This window comes from Lissotriton helveticus, chromosome 4_1, assembly GCF_964261635.1.
Source record: "Lissotriton helveticus chromosome 4_1, aLisHel1.1, whole genome shotgun sequence".
NCBI classification, from domain to species: Eukaryota; Metazoa; Chordata; class Amphibia; order Caudata; family Salamandridae; genus Lissotriton; species Lissotriton helveticus.
Genome location: NC_136063.1, coordinates 1,607,120,991 through 1,607,141,716, shown reverse-complemented (window position 1 = coordinate 1,607,141,716; position 20,726 = coordinate 1,607,120,991). Strand labels below are relative to the sequence as shown.

General features: G+C 42.2%; 1 protein-coding gene across 1 annotated transcript in view; it reads right to left on the bottom strand.

Moving 5' to 3' along the window:
- DPY19L1 (dpy-19 like C-mannosyltransferase 1) overlaps window positions 1-20,726 on the bottom strand; it is a 543,661-nt gene that overhangs the window by 179,818 nt on the left and 343,117 nt on the right. Inside the window, exon 16 of the mRNA XM_078688229.1 lies at window positions 7,327-7,394. Coding sequence (XP_078544355.1) covers window positions 7,327-7,394 — 68 coding nt within the window. The remainder of the gene's footprint in view (window positions 1-7,326; window positions 7,395-20,726) is intronic.

Genomic DNA, 20,726 nt, shown 5'->3' with positions numbered 1-20,726 from the left:
CTCAGGACGTTAAGGAAAGCCCTCACTCACCACCTGGTGATGACACGTTTCCTCATTGGGCCCCACCAAAGAGACCGAGTGCCTCTTTGGTGTGCTACAACGCCAGATTTACTACGTAGCAGGATAGTGAGATTCAGACGTGTTGTGCAAAGTAAATTTAACTAATGAGTGGTGAGGGTTTAAAAAGTCAGTAGTGTATCAGAAATAATTTTATTCTTTGATCACTAAGGACAGGTTTATTAAAATGTATGTGTTTGGAAAAGAGTCCACAATTAATTAAGTGGCAGTTTCCGTACAAATCAGTCGACATGTTTCAGCCATGAAACGGTGTAATGTTACCAGGCATTCTTCAGGACTTATTGGTGTATTAAACCCTGGCGGTATGGACGCGCTGAGGCCCACCCTTACCTAGGGACGTGAAATAGTTATTCCAGAGCCGTAACCCCCTTCGGGGTCCAGTTGAGGGTGATGCAGGTACACTGAGGGTGCCAAGCGTCGAGGGCGGTGTGCCAATTACGTTCCCAACCCCTCCTGTGACCCATGGTGTACTTCCCTGACACCACAAAAGTGCAGAAACCATAAAGCTGGAAGCCTCCTAAACCAGGAGTAATTAGGAAGCAAATCTTTCTTCTTAATTTTTTTGCACTTTTTCACCGTTTTTTGGTTATTTTCACTTTCACGTCCCTAGGTAAGGGTGGGCCTTAGCGCGTCCATACCGCCGGGGTTTAATACACCAATAAGTCCTGAAGAATGCCTGTAATGATATAACCCAAGCTTAATGAGCCAATTTTCAATAGGGATCAACCATGCCAACCGAGTCATATTCCTTATTCTCATAATTTGAGTGCTTCCCTGTAGTCAACTAGTTCATCTGTTGACCACAGACGTATCCAATATAACAGAGTTCATAGGATGGCATGATCATCGGAACGATGTATGTTCAAATCCAGAAAAAGTGAGGCTAGAGGGGTACGTCGTGGTACTGCTAATAGCTGCCTAAAAAAGGTATTTTCATGTATTGAAAAGGCATGTTTAGCGGCGTATCCCCATCATTCTGCCCCATAAAGTGTGGCAGATTGGGCTTTATATTTAAATAGCTCTATTGCAGGGGTTACGGCTCTGGAATAACTATTCTTATGCCTTCTCGCTATTGGGGCTGGGTTTTGTGTCAAGATTGTTTTGCTTTTGTCAATTTGAGACTTCCAGTTCATTTTTGTGTCTAGAGTAATACCCAGATAATTAAAACTTTGCACATATTCGATCATTTCATTATTAATAGTAATTGATATTTTAAAACTCTTGTGGGGACTGATTGCCATGTACTTTGTTTTATACGAATTAATCTCCAGGCTCTTGTCCTCACAATAGGATTTAAAAGTGTTGAGTAAATTCTGTGATCCTCTTGGAGTCTGCAAGATTAAAACAGTATCGTCTGCAAATAACAATGGGGGCACTACTTGGCCACCCAACTTGGGAGAGTCATGCTCGCAGCCCAAGAGGGTGTCTGGTATGTCATTAATGTACAAGGAGAACAAAGTCGGTGCCAGCACGCATCCTTGCCTGACACCTCTCTTTATATCTATACGCTCAGATAGTTCTCCATTTGGGCCCCATCTCACCCTAGCATAATTACCCTCATGCAACCTGATGATTTGTTAGAGAATTTCCCCTGGGACACCCTGATCCCTTCATCTCGTCCACAGTTGCCTCTGGGGACTAGATCGAAGGCCGCTCTGAGGTCGACAAAGGCCACATACAGGTGAGAATTCCTAATGTTGATATATTTCCAAATTATACATAAAAATCTAAAAACTTGATCGACAGTGCTAATTTTCCCTCTAAAACCAGCCTGGTACTTGGTTAAAATAGAATTTTCTTGAATCCAAGCGCTTAGTTTACTTAGTACTTGGCGTGCAAATACCTTTTGAAGAATGTCAAGCAAACTAATAGGTCTATAATATGCCGGGTTAAGTCTGTCACCCTTTTTGAAAATGGTCACAATTTCAGCACCCCTCCATGTCTCAGGGATTGGAGCACCTCTGGCAATTTCATTACTGAGGGAATTAATATACGGGGCCCATATCATATCCTCGTGTTTCCAAAGGTCCCCAGATATCCTATCCGGTCCTGGTGCTTTCCCAGGTTTAATTGCCTTGATGGCTGCCACAGTGTCTGCCATGCTAAATGATAGGGGTGTCACACTTGGATTTGGTCCTGCTTCCTCATTAATAAACCTTTGCTCATTTCCTCCACATGAATATAATGAGGAGAAATGTGAGACCCACACATTCGCTTCCAAAAACATAACCCTGGACGGGGTCCCTTCTTTTTTTCCCCTGGCTATCAAACCCCAGAATTAAGTCTGGTCTTTTAGTTTACAGGCTTCTAACAATTCTGACCAGACTTTTTCATCCCAGCCTTTTTTTGCCCTTGCTATTGTCCTCTAATATAATTTCCTTTTTTCTCTTAGGGTTAGTATATCATTGCCCTTTATGGCCACTATCAGTTCCACTTTGGCGTGACGGCATGTTTTATCATACCATGATCCATTCTTTAATAAGTTACTTTGACCAGTATTTACTCGTTTAATAGCTTTAGTGAGTATTTCTCCAAGACCCAGTATCATTTTTCCATGAACCTCTATTAAAGAAGTTTTCTGGGCTGAGTGATCAGCCAAGGGGGACATTAGCTTTATCGCTCTGCGATTATTGGACAGTAAAGGATCAATACTCGAGGATTGAGGGTGAGATATCCCCTCCATGGGCAACTTAAATAATATATTTGTAGGGGTCAAATTGAGTGGATAATGGTCGCTCTCTATGCGATCAACCACCTCCAGGTCTATCATCATCGGCCAGAGGGTTATTGAGACCATTATATAATCTAGATGACTAGCACAACTGCCCCGTCTAAAAGTAGGTCTACTCGGGCAATCTTATGGCAAGCGGCCATTACAGGCAGGCAAACCAAATGTCACTGTCAGGCGGAGCAGCTGAGATGCAGCTTTTGAACAGGGTACTGTTGCACTGGTCTCGATTCCGGGGATATTGTTGGCATTGTCTTCTATCAAGGATACTTTCCAGACCCATTATAGGTTTGAACTTCTGATTGAAGTCTCCTCCTATAATCATCGCGGTCTTATGATCAAATCTAGAGATGACATTATCAGCTGTGCTATGGTCTCTGATTCCTTGTTTGGGGACTGAGGTCTGTTATAAATATATACGATGCAAACCTTTCTGTTATTAGTGTCTGTGAACTTTATAACAAAAATATCTGGACTATTACAATCAATCTGCTTGAAATTAGTTCCTAGTGTAATCTTTGTCCAGATGATCAGGCCGCCCGAAGGTCTTCCTTTCTTCACATTGATTGCGGGTACATAGAAAGATCTATAACCAATTTTGAAATAATTTTCAACCCCCATGTTTCTTGGAATAATAGGACGTCCCCATTGTCAATATATTCATGAAATGTGGGATCATTTAACTTTTTCCTTATGCCAGCAATGTTCCAGGACTTTAATTCGACCTGAATTTGAGTCTTGGAGCCCAGTATATTACTTTCCATACTTATTACTACTTTAGGCGCTAAAATTTTGGGATCATTATTTACGGGCAATTTGACTTCAGTTAAACTCGGGCCCTCAGGTGTATTACCTTCATTTTTCCCTTCCCAAACAGTAGTATTAGTTTTATCCTTTATATCTGGAATTTTTATGCTATTCTCCAGGCTGCCCATTTTGGCAGGTTCATTGTTCAGGACTATATCTATTGCACTAATATTCGTCAAATAGTTCCCTTCGGTGCTACTTGTCCTTTGAGTGTAACCTGATCTATTACTTAAGGCTATATGTTTATTCCTTTGGGGATCACCCATACTAGTGTTGACACCCTCCCCGTTTGAGACGCCAACCCTTAGAGCTACTAAGTTCCATACTGCTTCTCCCAGTCATTCCACATCACCCATATAACTCTGCAAAACGGTTGGTAGTGAAAACAGGGAAACTATTATTTGGTCTTTCCATCATCCCTTCCTATGTTCCTCCCAAGGAATGGTAGGCCGGTAGTGACATAGGAACTAGGTTGTAGAAATAGCTTAAATCTTGTGTACGAATTCCACTCTAATCTCTAAAAAGCCGTTGGTCACAGATAAATCTCGCTACACGCCTATCCCTGAAATTTACAATAATAGAATCCCCAAGTATTTCTTTGGGTCTTCGGCCTACCCAATTAACTCTTCTGACAAGCAAGAATTTCCCATTCATGTCTCTTGGGAGTGGTCTATTCTTATTTAGCCAAAATGTCACTTTATTTTTTAGTTCTTGGCAGGATTCGATTTTTCCACTCTTTAGTGCAGGTACGCCGGTGAGTACAGCATCGTATGGTAGGGAATCTGGCGGTAGGTCAAAAGTAACAAGGGACGGTTTCATGTACTTATCATTATTATCCCTCGCTTCCGGTTTCTTAACTATACTTTTGGGGCTAGTTTGCCTCTCCATCTCTCGCCTACATGTATTGCTACTGGGTTCATGTATCCGTTTACCAGGGGCTATATTTGTAGTTTTGGTAGTAGTTAAGACGTTTTGGGTTGTAGTGTCTAGAGTTTGCACGGCTGTTTGAATAGTTGTGGCTACAGGAGCCGTTACAGATACCTTTGGTGTATTTAATGAAACTGCGTCAGTTTTCAATCTTTCTTTTGCCTGCATTTTATCAGTGTTTTTAATGAGAAAAAGTTGTCTAGGGTAGTTTGTTCAAACCTCTCCAACCTTTCATTAACCCCTTTTATCCTCTCAAGAAATGGGAGAATCAATGATATTACAACTTGCTCTATCTGAGTGATAGATCCTCCAACTTGATGAGAGGCAAGAATGGGTTTAATTGCCCTGCTGTTATTTGGGGTCATTGGGTTACTAGCCGATGGCATGGCACATGACACTATTGTAACCGAGTTCGTAATTGGCCCTGTCTCCATAGGCATGGTCTTGGTAGTTTTCGGTATTTTTGAACTTCTCCCCTTTTGGGCATCCTCCACTCTTTTTCTTTTTATATTGGCTAGGTTATTAGCCTGTGTCTGTGGGTAAGTTGTTACAGTTTTGCGTGGGTCGTCATTTACGGGAGCGTGCTCAGCTAGAGCTGTGATTTCATTCACACTTTCCACTGGACTTGTTAGGCTATCCTCCTCATTAATTGATACATTTATATTAGTATGCCTTTCCAAGACATTTGGGGAGGTAGCTAGCATTAGCGCCCAAGGGACAAGCGTCTAGCATACATTGGTTCTACTGAAAGACGCCGTTCAGTAATGGCAATCTCATGTTCGAGGACTGAGGCTGCCCTAGTAATGAACTGGTCCAACGTGCCACTCACCGACGCCCCCAACCCTATTTTCTTCCCTTTTCCTGTGCGAGTTGCCATTAAAACCAAACCTGGACCAAATATCAGTACTCAGTAACACAGCAATAATTGGCAGTATAAGATGTCATAGATATTGTGCCTTACAGTTTTGTAAATGTTCGGGGGATGGCCCAGCCCAACCTTTCTCCAGCCTTTGACAGCCTTAGACGGCCCCGCCCTTGTCCCGGGCTTCTCCCGGCACGCTCCCGCGCAGCAGGTATGTGGTTTGTTAAATAACGTCGATGAGCAGTGGGCGGAGCTCAGTCACAGGTGCAGGTGTGGGCAAACAGGGACTCCTGGGACTTCGAGTCCGTGCTGATATCCTGCGCGTTTCAGCTACAAGCCCCCAGAGTCCAGACAAACAAAAAAGCACCTCTCAGTAACAGTGGCCTCACCAGACGAGTCACTGTATGCTCCCTGATGTAACTCACTGAATGTTGACATTTATTTAAAATAAGTAATTGCCCCCAAACACCAGACCCCTTCTGAGTTAGGCGCTGCTTGTAAAAAACAGTTGCAATTGAACAACTGTGAAAGCAGAGACGGAGGTGTGCTGTGTTTTCTTCCATGCATTCACAGCCTTTCACAGGAACAGGCAAAAGGAGTCCACGCTCAGAACGTAGCGTTAACTCTAATCACTAATGGACTGCATCCTTGCCTTTGACCCTTGTAGGAAAGTGGGTTACTGGTTAAGAAGGAGGGGGCCAGGACCCTAGTCAAGCAGTACCCACAATTCTTGTCAGGATGAAACGCGCCACCCCAAATTAACGTGTGCTTAACCCACTGGTAGCTTGCCAGAAACACAGTCAGGCTTATCTTAGAAACAATGTGTAAAGTATTTTTGCAGCACTTCAAACAGTAATAACGTGAACACAAAACATAAGAACATTCCCACATCAATTAAGACAAAAAAGTACAAAATGTAATGAATTATTTGAGACCAAAACAACAAAAATCCAGTCAGTAGAACCGGAGAGATGCATTTGCTTATGCAAATATAGTTTAAAAAGAAAGGGCAAGTAATAGGTGGTATGCAAGTCGTGTTGGTAGAGAACAGAGTGATCGTAATTTTGAGGTATATAAATGTGTTGTGAGTGTCGTAGGGGAAGCCCTGCAGTTGAGTTGCCTTGTGAATGACAGTGATGCAGAGACCTTAGTTTGTGCTGAACATCGGCACAGATGACCGTATGCTCTTGAGGGACCACTGAGTCAATGATGAGTGTACGTTGAGCCAGAAGTTCATGATGCAAAAAGGATCACTAAACAGAGAGGTGACTTCAGGATGGCAGTGGCTGATGAACAGAGTGTTAAGTTTGAGTGAGAGTGTAGTTGATATGGATGTGATTGTTGGTGTTAGCGGGTTTTGTGTGAAGTCATTTGTTCATGATGCAAAGAGGATCACTAAACAGAGAGGTGACTTCAGGATGGCGGTGGCTGATGGACAGAGTGTTAAGTTTGAGTGAGAGTGCAGTTGATATGGATGTGATTGTTGGTGTTGGCGGCTTTTGTGTGAAGTCATTTGGTGTGACTGTAGGAATGATCGATATTAGGAATACGAAGGTGGTTGGATCTTTGACTACTTCACCTTTTCCGTCACATTTCTTCTTTCCACAACATACTGCACAGAATATTGTGATGCTTTCCCTTCTTTTTATTTTAGCTCTTTTTCTCTTTTCACACGTAACTTCAGTTCTTTGTACCCGTTTACCCCTTCTTTCCATTTCTTGCTGTTTTAGCTACACAAAAGAAGTGTGCCGGATACCACATACTTCATGTGCAACGCATGTTTTATGCATGGAATTCTATGGAACGGTATCACAACCTGTAATAAACCTAGCTCTTCCCCATGCAAACATAAGCGATATTTTAATTACAAAAATACATGTCAAATATCTTATCAGTAAACATTTTTGAAAGAAGATGAAGTTACCTTTCTTCTAATACTTTGAATGACTTTATCCGTGGTTGTCGTAAACAAACGAAGATGTTATCAAGTGTCTGTAAACAAAGAAAAGAGAATTACTCCAAAGATAATTTCACCATCATATATTATTTATACTAAATGACTAATTAGTTTACTGCACTGCAAGTACATTTAGTTGTGGGCATGTGCTTAGTTCATACATCACTCCTGGGGTCACGTGGTATCCTTTGGGACGGCGTGTGCGTAACAGTTTGGGATGAGGTGCCGGCTGAATTTGAAGCTTCAGGGGAGAGACATCGCCACGGACAAGGGTTGGACATTAATAGACCCAGCTAATTCTCTAAACCAGACACTGAAAAAAGCAGTGACTTATAAGCGTGGACTTGTGATGCACAATGAGTCATTTACACACCTGCAGTGTAACTGGGAAACATCATCCATGACAATGATCGCCTATTCCCCAGCCTAACAGAATTACCTTGAGAGGCAGTGTCGCTATCACAGGGCTAACCATTCAGCATTGCCACCTTTGACCCTGCAATACAAACGTCAAACCCACATCTGTTTATTAGGTTTGTTTTGGTTTAAATATTTAATTGTGTTGTTGAGGAATATTCATAAAACATGCTGTACTCCTGAACCGGGTACACAGGAAGGGACAGTGCTTTAAATGGGAAAAAAGAAGTGCAGGTAATCATTAAAATGATCTAGAGGCGTGGCAAGTGGGCGTGGCTATGGCCGGGGTTAAGGCCAATATATGATGATACATAATGACTTTTATACCATTTGCAGCACATACCAAAACACAACAGAAATGCATTTCTGTTAACAAAACAGGTTAAATTATTACACAAAATGAATGGCAAACAGGATAATATGTTGAAAAATGCCCTTGTTTTATAATATTTGCAACTTCTTAATGTCATACCGTTCTTTGTTGTTGTTTGGGACAATGCTACATATCCTCAAGTGTGCACACACACAAAGAAATAAGCAGACGTACACAAAAGCGGCTGAGCTAAGGACTACAGAAGCGCCTTGGCTGTCAGAGACAGCTTCTTCTCGGACATTCTGGTGCCCACCAGCACTAGCAGCCAATGAGCTTACCTTTCATGAGTACTGGTAGTCTCCTAGGCAATGGCGAAGGGCCGGTATTAACAGTGATAAAAATAAGAAGTGCCAGTACCGGCCCATTTAAAGCACTGCCCCAGCCCTTTTCCCCACGGCCTGGCTCTTCCTGTCCCTTTCTGGTTCAGTGTCTTTACATCCACATCTACTCTCCATTCACGATTCGCCTCTCATTTCTACCCAGCCTCTAACCTTCTCTCCCTGGTTCTGCCCTCTTACTGCCACCTCTCACTTACTTTCGCCACAAGTCTCTTACATTTTGTCAGTTTTTTTCCCCACTTGCCTCCTATTCTCCCCTCCATGATGTACCCATACTCTAAATTTGCCACCTGTCCTGTAATTTGTTGTCCTATATTTCATTGTTTGTGTTGATAGAGCACGCTTACTGTTGAGGCATGGATTTTTAAATATTTTTTCCAGTAAATAAAAGCATATATAATTTTTTGACTTCAAACGTACAAAACTATTTCCAAGCTGTGAAAGTGTGTGTGTGTGTGTGCGCGCGCTTGTATGCGTGTGCATGTGACTCTGTGCATGTGTGTGTGACTGTGTGCGTGCATGCTCCACCGCGCCCTGTAAATTCTGCAGGGCAGTGTTTTAAACTGAATTTCAGGCATGTGGTTCATCAATAGCTAAAACAATTACTTCAAGAAATACAGCAGATTTGTATTTGTATTAAAATACAATTCCTAAGCATCCATTTCAAAACTAAACCAATATCTGGTATTGTTTTATGAAAAAGTGGCAATTCTAACTTAAGCTGTCACCTCACTTTTTAACAATTCTCCCTCCCCTTCCTTCTATGTTCATCTCGGGTGTCACGGGAGCTCATTTCTCGAGTGTTGCAGCGTTCGCTGCTATTTATTGCTCTTTGGGCAGGGCTGCCTTCACGTCACACCTAGGGATTCCTCGCTGTTATCATGTAAATTCGGCCACACAAAGGAAAGCAGTTCCTGTGCTAAAAAAACCAAAATAAAATAAGAAAACCGGCTTTGGGAAAGATGGACTGGCTTACTGACCAGCAGCCCCACGCCAGGCTATTTTACCACCTAACAGAGGGGGACGAGGGGAGGGGGTGGGCTAAAGCACTTTCAGCATAATGATCGTTTCATACCCAATCAACAGTGCAGGGTCTGCCTAGGCCCTGCACTGTTATTCACGGGGTTAATCAAGGCCTCCCCAACCCCTGCAGTGTGGGGAAATTCTAATGGGCACCACTGAAAGTTAGCAGCATCTCTGCAAAAGGCTCCTTCAGGGGCTCGGTGCGACTGCAAGATCCAAAAGCAGCGCAGCATTTGTCCCGCATTGAAGGCGATACCAAACGTTATCCTGCCATGCCATCTGTCAGGGTACCGGTACTCAACCTTGACTAAAAAAAAGTGCCGGTACTGACAGCTAGAAAATTCGGAAGTGCCGGTACTCAGTACCGGTGAGTACCGGCCCATTTAAAGCACTGGGAAGGGACGTTTGTTCTATTATCACGAACAAGATGCGACGCTTCTCTCTAAATATGGTCATGATTTACGACCCGGTAAAACAATGCAGTAGTTGAAAAGAAGTGTGTTCCTGGGCTTGACGCGTGGTGGCGCCAAACTTGTATCAGGCATCATAATTTGCTTTGCAGGGATTTATGTAAGGCCTACTGGGCCACTGGAATTATGCGGTGGAGGAGGAAAAAATTGCGTGGCATGGTTGACTAACTTATACAGCAGGAAAAGGCAAATTATGCGGAATTTTTTTTCACACTTTCTGATAGTATTTCATCATTATTTTGATAGTTTTATACGAGTTACATGTTAACACTACCTGGGCAAATATTTCACTTCTTAGTAAGGGTTTGCACCCAAATATAACAGTGAGCAACCGAAAGGTGATACCCAATTTCTGCAAAAGGCATTCCAATGCGTGGCAACATGCGCTGCTGTGTTTTTAGAAAAGCTTGATCTGTTTGGGCTAGAAACATATTTTTTAACTGCGTATTAGGCTGAGCTGGTGAATTGTTTTGTTAAAAGCAGCAAATCCATAATTATGTGCAAAACGCAACGATGCTGCACAAATCCTATAATTCCACTAGGTATGCCAATAGTATGGCGAAGCGGCATCTTGCTATAGGACTTTGTATACAGTGCACCACGGTTGTAGGAATGAGTACCCAAGGCGAGCATAGATGACTCAGCTAACATTTTTAAAAGCCAGATTGTCTGATTTACCCTGCAAAGGCTGTGAAAACCCATACCTGCAGGTAACAAAATGACATGTCTTCTGGCAAGAAAGTAGCTTCTTACAACGGACTAATGATTTTCACAAAGCAAGAGCACTAATTTAGGATCTACTGAGGTACAGCAGAAGAGGAATTGAGACTTTTTAGGATTTACTGAGGTACAGCAGAAGAGGAATTGAGACTTTCGAGGAAAAGAACCGTTCGATGTGTATATGCGGCAATAGTAATGCGGGTAATACGGCATTAGTACAGATGCTTCATTACTCTGTACTCGAGAACCGGTAAACAAATCTACAAAAAATGCTCAGAACACAAACGTTAAACAGCAGAAAAATAGACGACGAAAATGTACCTTTAAATAAATGGAATTTACTATACCATGCTTTCACATGTACACAATTCGAAACAAGCAATAGAATAAGCTTAAGGTAATTTCAGCATATTAAGCCCTTCACGCTTCTAAAGAAATACTAAGAATACTGAACACTGCACATCTGCAACACGGTCATAGTAATTATTAAAGCATCAAGTTTAGTTGTGTTATTATTTACAGGGGCAGCAGGAATGCCAAGGACGCCACGCATCAAACTAAACGGGAAAGAGTGACAACAATACAGAAACAAGCGGCAACATAACATCATGAGGAGTGGAGAACACAGTCTTTGCTGGAGATTAACACTTTTTCTTACCAGAAAAGCAGAGTGTAAAAGGTTTTTCACCTGTGCTCACGAGCAACTTGGAAATGGGCACCAAAGGAGCAAGCCAACGTGAACAAAAAGTATGATGGGGAAATGTACAAAGAGACCTGAAAATGGGCGATGTGTTATTTCCGGTTTAATAAATAAGGATAACAAAGTCTTAGGAGTAAAAAAAACGGCAAAAGGACACAAATTATAAGGGAAATGTATTTCATTTATTATATTTAAACAACATATAAAGCGCTCAAACACCCGTAGGTGTCTCGGCGCTAGATGCTGCAGAAGGTGAGGCTTAAGGCTGGAAAAAAACCTTTTAGTTGAAAAGCAACGTTTTTATTTGTTTCCTGAATGATAGCAGTGTAGGGCTAGCCTCAATCTGCGAGGGAAGAGAATTTATTTATTTATTTATTTATTTTGAAGGTTTTATATAGCGCGGACAAGACTCTTGCGAGTATCAGAGCGCTTTACAAGTCAAAGTAGAAGGCAAGATATAGTATACAACGATCTATGTGAGTAAGTTATATATAGTTCTTAATTGAGAGAGAAACAGTACTAAGCTATCAACAAATAAAAAAATACAGTGAATAGTCATAGAGTTCACGTCTGTGATGCATGTGGTGAACTTGTTCCCGATGTTGGCTGTTTTGTCTGAGAGAGACAGTAACAACTTCATGTTGCTGTGTCAGCTTGAGGATGTTTATGTTGCATTGTTATGTTTATCTTGTGAGCTCATATGACATCACCCAGCGGGGTCATGTAGATATTGAAGAGAGTTGGGCTGAGCGAGGAGCCCTGCAGGACTCTGCAAATAGGACCCTGCGCTTCAGAGGCATAGGGGGGCATGTTGATGGGTTGTGTTCTTTGGTCAGGAAAGAGCAGATCCATTCGAGGGCAAATCCCTCGATGCCTGCTTTGTGGAGTCATTGAATTAGGATGGGACGGGAGTCAGTGTTGAAGTCTGCTAATAGGTCTAGCAAAAATGAGGGCTGCGGTTCCCCCCTGCTGAGGATTATCCAGATGTCATATGTTATTATAAGGGTTGTTTTCTTACTGTGGTTGGGTCTGAATCCTGACTTACTTTTCCCAGGACTTTGGCTGGGTAGGGAAGGAGTGATATTGGTCGGTCATTCAATCAATCAAGCCATAGATTTGTAAAGCGCACTACGCAGTTTAGCAGTGGCAAATACGAAACTTCTGTCGCCCCAGTTGGTTCTCTTGGGTCTACGGACGACAAGAAGATTGGCACCTGCTGAGCGAAGAGATCTGATTAGAGTGTATACCTGAAATTACTTCTTCAACAGTGGCGGCTGGTGACATTTGAAAGTGGTGGCCGTAAGAGATGAGTGCGGTGCGCTGTGGCGAGGGTAGCCTGAAAATTTTGAAAAAAGAGCGGCCAAATGGTGCATCTTCATGGATATTTGAGAAAGCAAGAATGTTAATAAAGCAATTGGGAAAGTGTAGCAATTACATCAATATAGAGATTTTGTATGATAATATAATGTAGGTTGCTGCTTATCAATATAACCACAGATCTTCATTAAAGACTTTGTGATAAATAACAATGCTGGGTACCTCACATATTTCTTTATTTATAGATATTCTGTAAAACAAATCCTTAAGTTACTTCCCTTGATTAAGAGTTTGTATTAACACGGTTACATGTTACTCTATCCTTTGACACACAATATATAAAAAATATGTGAGCAATTCTAGAAAAAGTTATTAGCCAATGCCAGCATCACTGTTTTAAGTGCATTGAATCACCTTGTGTTTTGCCTTGTAATTTTATAATCTACTGCACTTTAAACGCATTTTCACATGACCACACATTATTATCACATTTTATAACCAGAGCCCTTATTAATGCTGCAGAGGAGTGATTAGCATTTTGAGGCAAACAAAGGTGTACTTAGTTAGTGGGACATGACCCCGATGTCATTAAATTATATCCATGATTTATGATCTTCTGTAGCACTGAGCTAAAACTTTGAGTGATAATGAATAGATTATAAACTAGTTGAATCAAAATGATAAGGAGCACAGCTGGTGCTCAAAGTTTATTTTAAATTACAGCACGCAACTCTGCCATGGATACAAGGAGGAAACTATTCTCAATGTACTTTGTCAATTAACAATATGACCACGTACTGAGATTTACATTATGGTGTCTGCAAATACCAAATAATTTAGAGTGAAAAAAACGTTTTCATAAGAAAACCTTCACCAATAGGTGTGATTTGTCACAGCATCCAACTACCAACTCACCCAAAAGAATATCAAAACTTAGAACCATGACTCACATTACGTAATGATGTACACTCTGTCCGGTGCCCGCTTTAGATGAATTCCAAACAACCTACATGCATGGAATCGGTGTTTAAAAACGAAACCGCACAACCATAAATACCTGGCTCTTTGGCGACACACTATTCTTAGTGTGAAGTTCTTCAGTGATCTGCTCTTCAATAATAACGTACTCGATAAACTGCAAAACATGGTAATGTCAGTAAATAACCAGCCGGCTGACTAATTGTTTTACAAATTATGTCTGCTCCGTGCCGACAGCCTGCCTTCCCAGTCCGAGACTGCCCACGTGCTGACTGTAAGTAGGGTGGGATTGGGAAGAGATGAGCTAGGCCCTTGTTCAGGTCAGGTCAGGAATGCAGGCACGCTTGGGTCTGTGATCTGCCGAGAGCAGTATAAACGGTGGGTTTCCGCCATGGTCGTCTAGCTGTCACTGGAGTCCTGGTCCAGGCCTTTCCTATTCTCCCGTTTGGTACGTGCCGCGCTCCCGGACTATTTATTGAGAAAGGATGCCTGCTGCTGCACAAAATCAATGAAAGTGCAGGCTTTTCCAGCCTGCTTCTGGACGGCTGCCTCGGCTTCCCGGCCGCACACCACCCTGTTAAAGTATGCGCTGCGACGAAGCACGCAAGGAATTTGCGGCAGTCCTGTGAATGTTTAAATAACATCTTCGGGATTCGGACCGAGTCTTAAAAATATCATAAAGTGCGTCAGTATTAACTTTAGGATGCAGGAAGGTGTCCTCTGTAGTCTGTAGCGTTTAAATAAGGATATTCGTGATGTGGATGAAGTAGCTCTTCCCTAGTGTCCACCCCGAAAGAAGCTATCTCGCCAATCCTGGCGCTGCCACTGCGCCAGGATTGGCTAAGAGCAGGGTTACTGCCTGCCCATAATCAGACCCGGGGGCCCGGGTCCCTCGCACTCTAATTCGCAATAGGGGGGGGGGGGGAGGGAAGAAACTGTACCGTGGGCATGCGCAGGTCAGTACTAAAAATCCATAGCCCAAAAATTTACATGCGCACACTGCAGCTAGCGCTGTTTGTGCTGCGCTGTCAATCACTGCCACAGCCCCGCCCCCACACCTTGCACGATGTCGGGCTTGTCCCGATTCCAAAGCTCTCTGAGTTGCCGGCTTGCCGCAGGCAGTGCGCTCAGATTAGATAGACATTTAGACTCAAGATTTTTATTATTGATGAATCATTCCTGCCTGAATGTTAGTGTGGCGGTCGTCCATGGCTAGTGGGGCAACGCCCCCAATGGACGCACCGCCACTGTATCTTCAAGAATACCAGCATTGTATTGGGAAAGGCCTTATAGGCAATACAGAGAGCTTTAAATGTAGTTATACTTCTAGGGTAGCCAATGGGGCAGTCACACCACGTTAGAGATGGGCTTGAATTTGGGAGTACCCGACAGTATCCTAGCGGCCGCATTCTGCACCAACTGCAGTTTGCTAAGGACCATTTCCTGTGAATTAATTAGGAGGCTATTACAGCAGTCAACTTTGGACATAACCAGGGCGGAAATCAACTTTCTCCAGGCACCAGCCGGGATAAACAGCAGCAATTTCTTTACCATTCTTAAAACATAAAAGGATGAGGAGACCACTGCGTTAGCATGATGTTTAAAAGATAGTTTATCGTCGAGAATGACAAATAAGTTCCTGGCTTTAGTGACCGGGATTGGGTGTGATCCCAATTTAATAGTACATAGTACATTAAAGAGTTAAGTATTAGGTACCAGAGGAGGGGAGCAAGTAATAACTAAAAGGAGGAATGGTATTATGGGGCCCCTAACATCCATGTTAAAGAAAAAAAACACACAGTTACTAGCATTAAAAAAAACCTTGTGGGTAGCTGAACACTGCCAACTACAGGCTTAAATGAAAAAACAACGAATAAAGCTGATTATATTTGTCTGGTCCAAATTGGACATATAGTTACTTACATCGAGATTAATCACACAAAAGTAATCCCAGAGTAATTAATGGTGTAGAAAAAGCATATGAAACCGGGAAAATGTATACAATGATGTACTTATTTTATTAATGAATACGGCACTGTCTTATGACAGTGCGTAGAGCCAAGTACGTTACAACTAAATGATTGTTGACTAAGATATATTGAATTTCGTAAGGCCCTATGCAAAGGATATGGGTGCTGGTCCCTGTGGCTTGTAATCAGGTGAAAAAATGATCTCTGCCAAGGACTGTTTTCAAGCTTATTATAAGTGCTTTAAAGTTGCATTAGATTCACCATTTCAGGCTATATAAGCTTCATAGCTGAGTGCATAGGGTTCCTATTGTACACTCTCCCTGTGACTTCAAAATCTGGTTTTGTCATGCATTTGAATGTCGACTATTTACAGATTGGTGTTGAGGTGCCCACCATGTAATGCACATCTGTATGAATAAAGGGGTCCAAAAACTTTTTGCAAATTCTGCCTGTTTTTATTACAATATGTTACTTATGTTTCATGTATTAGGATGGGGTGCTTTTAGTTCATATACTTATTGTACGTGTAGTGTTTTAGTTTAGGCTTAGTGGTTTCCTATGTGGGTAATTATAGCTAAGAATTTAATTGACTTTCTTCTCACACTACATAATGAATCACAGGTTACCGTTCTCACATTGCCACATGAAACAATATAAATACATCATCTTTAGCTTTCTCATACAGAAAGGGCCATTTCAGCAACAAGGAAACTTATAGTATCTTCTAGGCCACAGACTAATGACAAGATGGGTTGCTGAAGAGTCTGGCCTTGTAGGCATTAGGCAGCATTCCTACCCCAAACATGTATGTGCCACTGTAATCCACCTTACTTGATAGACTTTTCAGTTCTATTTTCTATTAGCAAAGACTTACAAGGGAAAGGAATTATATGGAATAACATATTATCTACTTTTATACTGTCCAATTTCTACAAATTTTACCTGATCACAATTCCTGTGATATTTGGTACTATAATTTTTCATATATATATTATATATATTCTGTATTTGATTGACATCTAATAAAAGCCTATAAAATACTAGCGCAAATTTCCTGCGTGTGGTCGCTTTGGTGAAAGGGAATAAATATGCTTCAATGGCAATGTGTGTTCCTAATGTAGATTAATTCTAGGTAAGTTTCGAGTAGATGCATGACACCACGGCCCGTATTACTTAAGGGCACATTTTCCTTGTTTGCACCACACTGCACCATTAAACAGGTGTGCCTTCTGCAAACAAGGAAAATGCACCCTATTATAAAGAATGCGCTGCCAATAAAGCAACCGCAAACTAAGAAAAGATGGTCCGTGTTTCACAGTGCAGGAGGCAACCTGCCTGTATGCTGAAGAGAGATTAGAGATCCCTTTGCAAGCGGGTGTAGAGTGAGTGCGCCCGCCTACAGGGGGGAGGTTAATGGGACCCTTTTATCACTTGAGAGGGCTGCCCTCAGGGGCACACTAAAAGTGCACCACAATTTTGTGGTGTACTGTCAGTGTGCTTCCTAAGGGCATGGCTGCCTTTGAACCAACGGTACGGGCACAGAGGCAAAAATATTCCCTCATTTGCATGGGGCCACCATGCAAATGAGGGAAACGCCTTTTCACAGCCCCTTATGTAATACCAAACTTCCCAGGGGTGCACAAAACTGGTTTACATGCCTGTTCCGTCCCCGCTGCACTTTCTCTAATACAGCTACACATGTGTGTTTTCACCGCTCCAAAAGTTAAGTTGGTATACATGTACATCATGGGTTCTAAGGTCACAACAAAAATTTGAGCACTCACATTAGCTGTACTTTAACGCCTTACATGCTTGTGACGGAACCACTCCGTCACGAGCCACGGGTGGCGTGTGCTCATGACGGAGTGGTTCCATCATGCCACGGCCGCTCCGCCCACGTGGCACTGATTCCCCGCCTGTGCGGGCGAATTAGTGAGTGGGCGGAGTCGTGACGGAACCACTTCGCCATTAGCACAGCCACCAGTGGCTTGTGACAGAGTAGTTCCGTCACAAGCATGGCGGCACCGCGCAACCCCCCACTTCCCCCCAGCGCCGCAGCGGAATTACCGCCGCGGTAAAGGGGTTAATTCAAGTTGTGACTGGATGTGTATGGTGCTGTTTACTTTAGCAGGCAATTTGAAAACCAACACTAGCATTTTGAAATCATGAAAAGCACTTGCAATTTAATTCTATGGGCTATAAGCAGCTAGTACAGCCCTTTGTTCACAGGGGTGTAATTTGTAAAATCTATTTGAAATCAGTAAACATTGGCAATTACATTTGCTGGGATTTTAAAGCAGAAAGGAGAATTTTGTAGTTAACAACATTATTGAATGTGGTCATGAACTATAATATGGACATTAGGATGTGGGAGAAATAAAAGAGAAGCACATTTATCTTTTTCCGAAAAAAATTCTGGTATGTTAAGAACTTAGTTTAATAACTTTTCTTCTTTTTGGATAAACCTTACATCAGGGAAGAGATAAATAATCCAAGTATTTTCCACTAGGAACATCATAAGTGTCTTCTGGCAGGTTATCGACTGGAATACAATTTCTCATTTTTGGGGGATTTTGTGTCTGGGGAGGAGCAATGCATTTCCTTGTATTGGTTGGCGTTCTGCTGAGAGTCTGTGTGCCCTGTGAGTGTAGAACTCTTCCGGTCGAAGATCAATAGGCATGACTGTGTCCTAAGCCACTGTTTGTATATCTTCAGAGTAACAGTAGTAATTGCATAGAAGTTGTTGCACTTCATAACCGTCAGCATATCCTTTTGTTCGAAAAGATTAGGATTTCTGGTGGAATTTGTGTCAAACTCCTTCTTGCTCTTGACACTACACTCGTGCCTGTAAAGTGGATTTGATATGGGTTTCGCTAAGGCAGAGATGACGTTAATTTTGTTCCTTGATCAGCTCCTTGTAGTAAAATCAATTTGGTTCCTTCATGCTAGGCTGAATATTCTATCTTCTTCTGGATTAGGGTGCTGATGTACAACTGCTGCTCTCACTGTCCAGAGAAGAACACTTGTTTGACTTGTGCAGATTCTGTGCTCATGGTATGCCTTTTCAGGTGAAGATTATCTTCAGATTGATGGCAGCTTCCTTGTGGATTGTAATCAGCTTTAGTGGGAGCTCCAACTTTCAGTATTCAGCTTGGCTTGATCTGATGACAATCGGATGGCTCTTTTTCTTTAACAGCTCTTTCCAGCAGATATTTATTTGTTTCTTGCTAGTGAATTTGCTCTTTTTTCCTAAGTGCATTAGTCGATTTATATAGCACAAAAATAAAAGATGCGATGAAGCACTTTATCTAAGATATGATATATACTTTAACAATGCACAAAATAGTCTGCATTACAGACATACGCAAAACAGATTACAATGTGCAAACTTGTTTTTAGAGGAGCATGGAAGATATACAAAATATTTGCGATAGTCTATGTAAAATCCATGTATGGGATGACATACTAATAAAAAATGACTTAAAAAAATTAGGATCGGCTTGATTCGATACTGGACTGAATCAACGGTGTTCCTGTACATGTGCATTTTCGGTCCCTTGAGGCAGCCTTATAACCTTTTTCCAGAAAATTACTTCACAAGGACAACATAGTTCAGCTAAGTATAGCATATGGGCTACCAACGTGGTCTGAAAGATTTGTTCAAAGTACAGAGTCACTGGGTGCCATATTTGAAACAAAAGTATAAATGTATTTGGCTGCAACGGTCACCTTAGATGATATATTGGAAAGGTCCTCCATGAGTTGGTTGCTGAGAGGTGAATGCTGAAAAGGTGGCCAATAGTTGAACACACAGCTTCGAAACTACTTTGCACTGATTATAACATGGTACCATATTCCAACTAGTTTTCAAGCTTACCAACACAATTTTTATGAAGATGTTCTCCTATGTGTGTATCAAGCTACTAGGTATGCAGATCTTGGGATTATTCACTTATCCTTTCTGTAGAAAGGATATTTTCTGCTATTCCTCCAAAATCTGGAGACTGTTAAGTGTTCAAGCTCAGCAGGCACTATGTATGAAACAAATCTCTACTTATGGAAGTAGTCAAAAGGGATTTTTTATTGTTTTTTTAATTGTTTTTTTGTTGCAGAAATGAACACCATTTATGAAAGTTTGTGAAAGGAATTGTGATATTAATTAGGAAGGGGGTTAGGCCAAAAGAGTTATAGAGAATCTGTTCTCAATCCTGATAACTATGGCACAAGCAAGGGGCAAGTTCCAAGGAAAAGTGTGTAAAGTTCAAAGAGTATCAATAACTTAAAAGTAAAGAAAACAACACAATCCCAGAACCAATGCAGAATAATTGAAAAGAAATGTAGCAAACAAAAAGGCACCGAGTGCCATATTACAGAAGAGCCCTGGGGGAGCAACTGCAATTTGTGCACGCTTTGCGTGCCCCAGGGGAACTTTTGTATTACAGAATGGGCTACAGATGCTTGTGTATTCCCTTCTGTAATACAGATAGTGCTGGCCCACAAAGCGCCAACGCTATCATCAGATGGTGTTCCCTCATTTGCATGGAGGCATGGCCACATGCAACTGGGGAAGTCCCTTTGTCTCTGAGCCCACTTTGTATTACAGATGCCGTAGCAGAGGCAAAGAAGCAGTCAGGAGGCACACTGAAGTGCCCCAACTAAAAGGTGGTGCACTGTCAGTGAGGCCCCGGATGGTAGCCCTCTGGATGAGGGAAAGAGGGTCCCATGGTACTCCAGGCATTCCCTTGCAAGCGGGGGCAGTCATCACAGCACCGGCCCGCAAGGGGATCTCGAATCCCCCTTACAAGTGCAGGCAAGTTGCTGTCTGCACAGTGAAACACAGAGTGGCTTCAAAGCAGCCGCTCTACTTTACATATGAATGTGCTGCCCCAAGGGCAATGAGAGTTTGTGGCTCTCCCTATAGAACTGTGACTGACCTGTTTCCTATGAATGTGGCAAGGCTTGTTCCCAGGAGGCCTTTCTGTACCCGGTCAAGAAATGTTAGTTTGCAATATCAGTAAAAACACAGAAAAAACTTGGGAGCAGGGCTTTGGATCCCTCTTG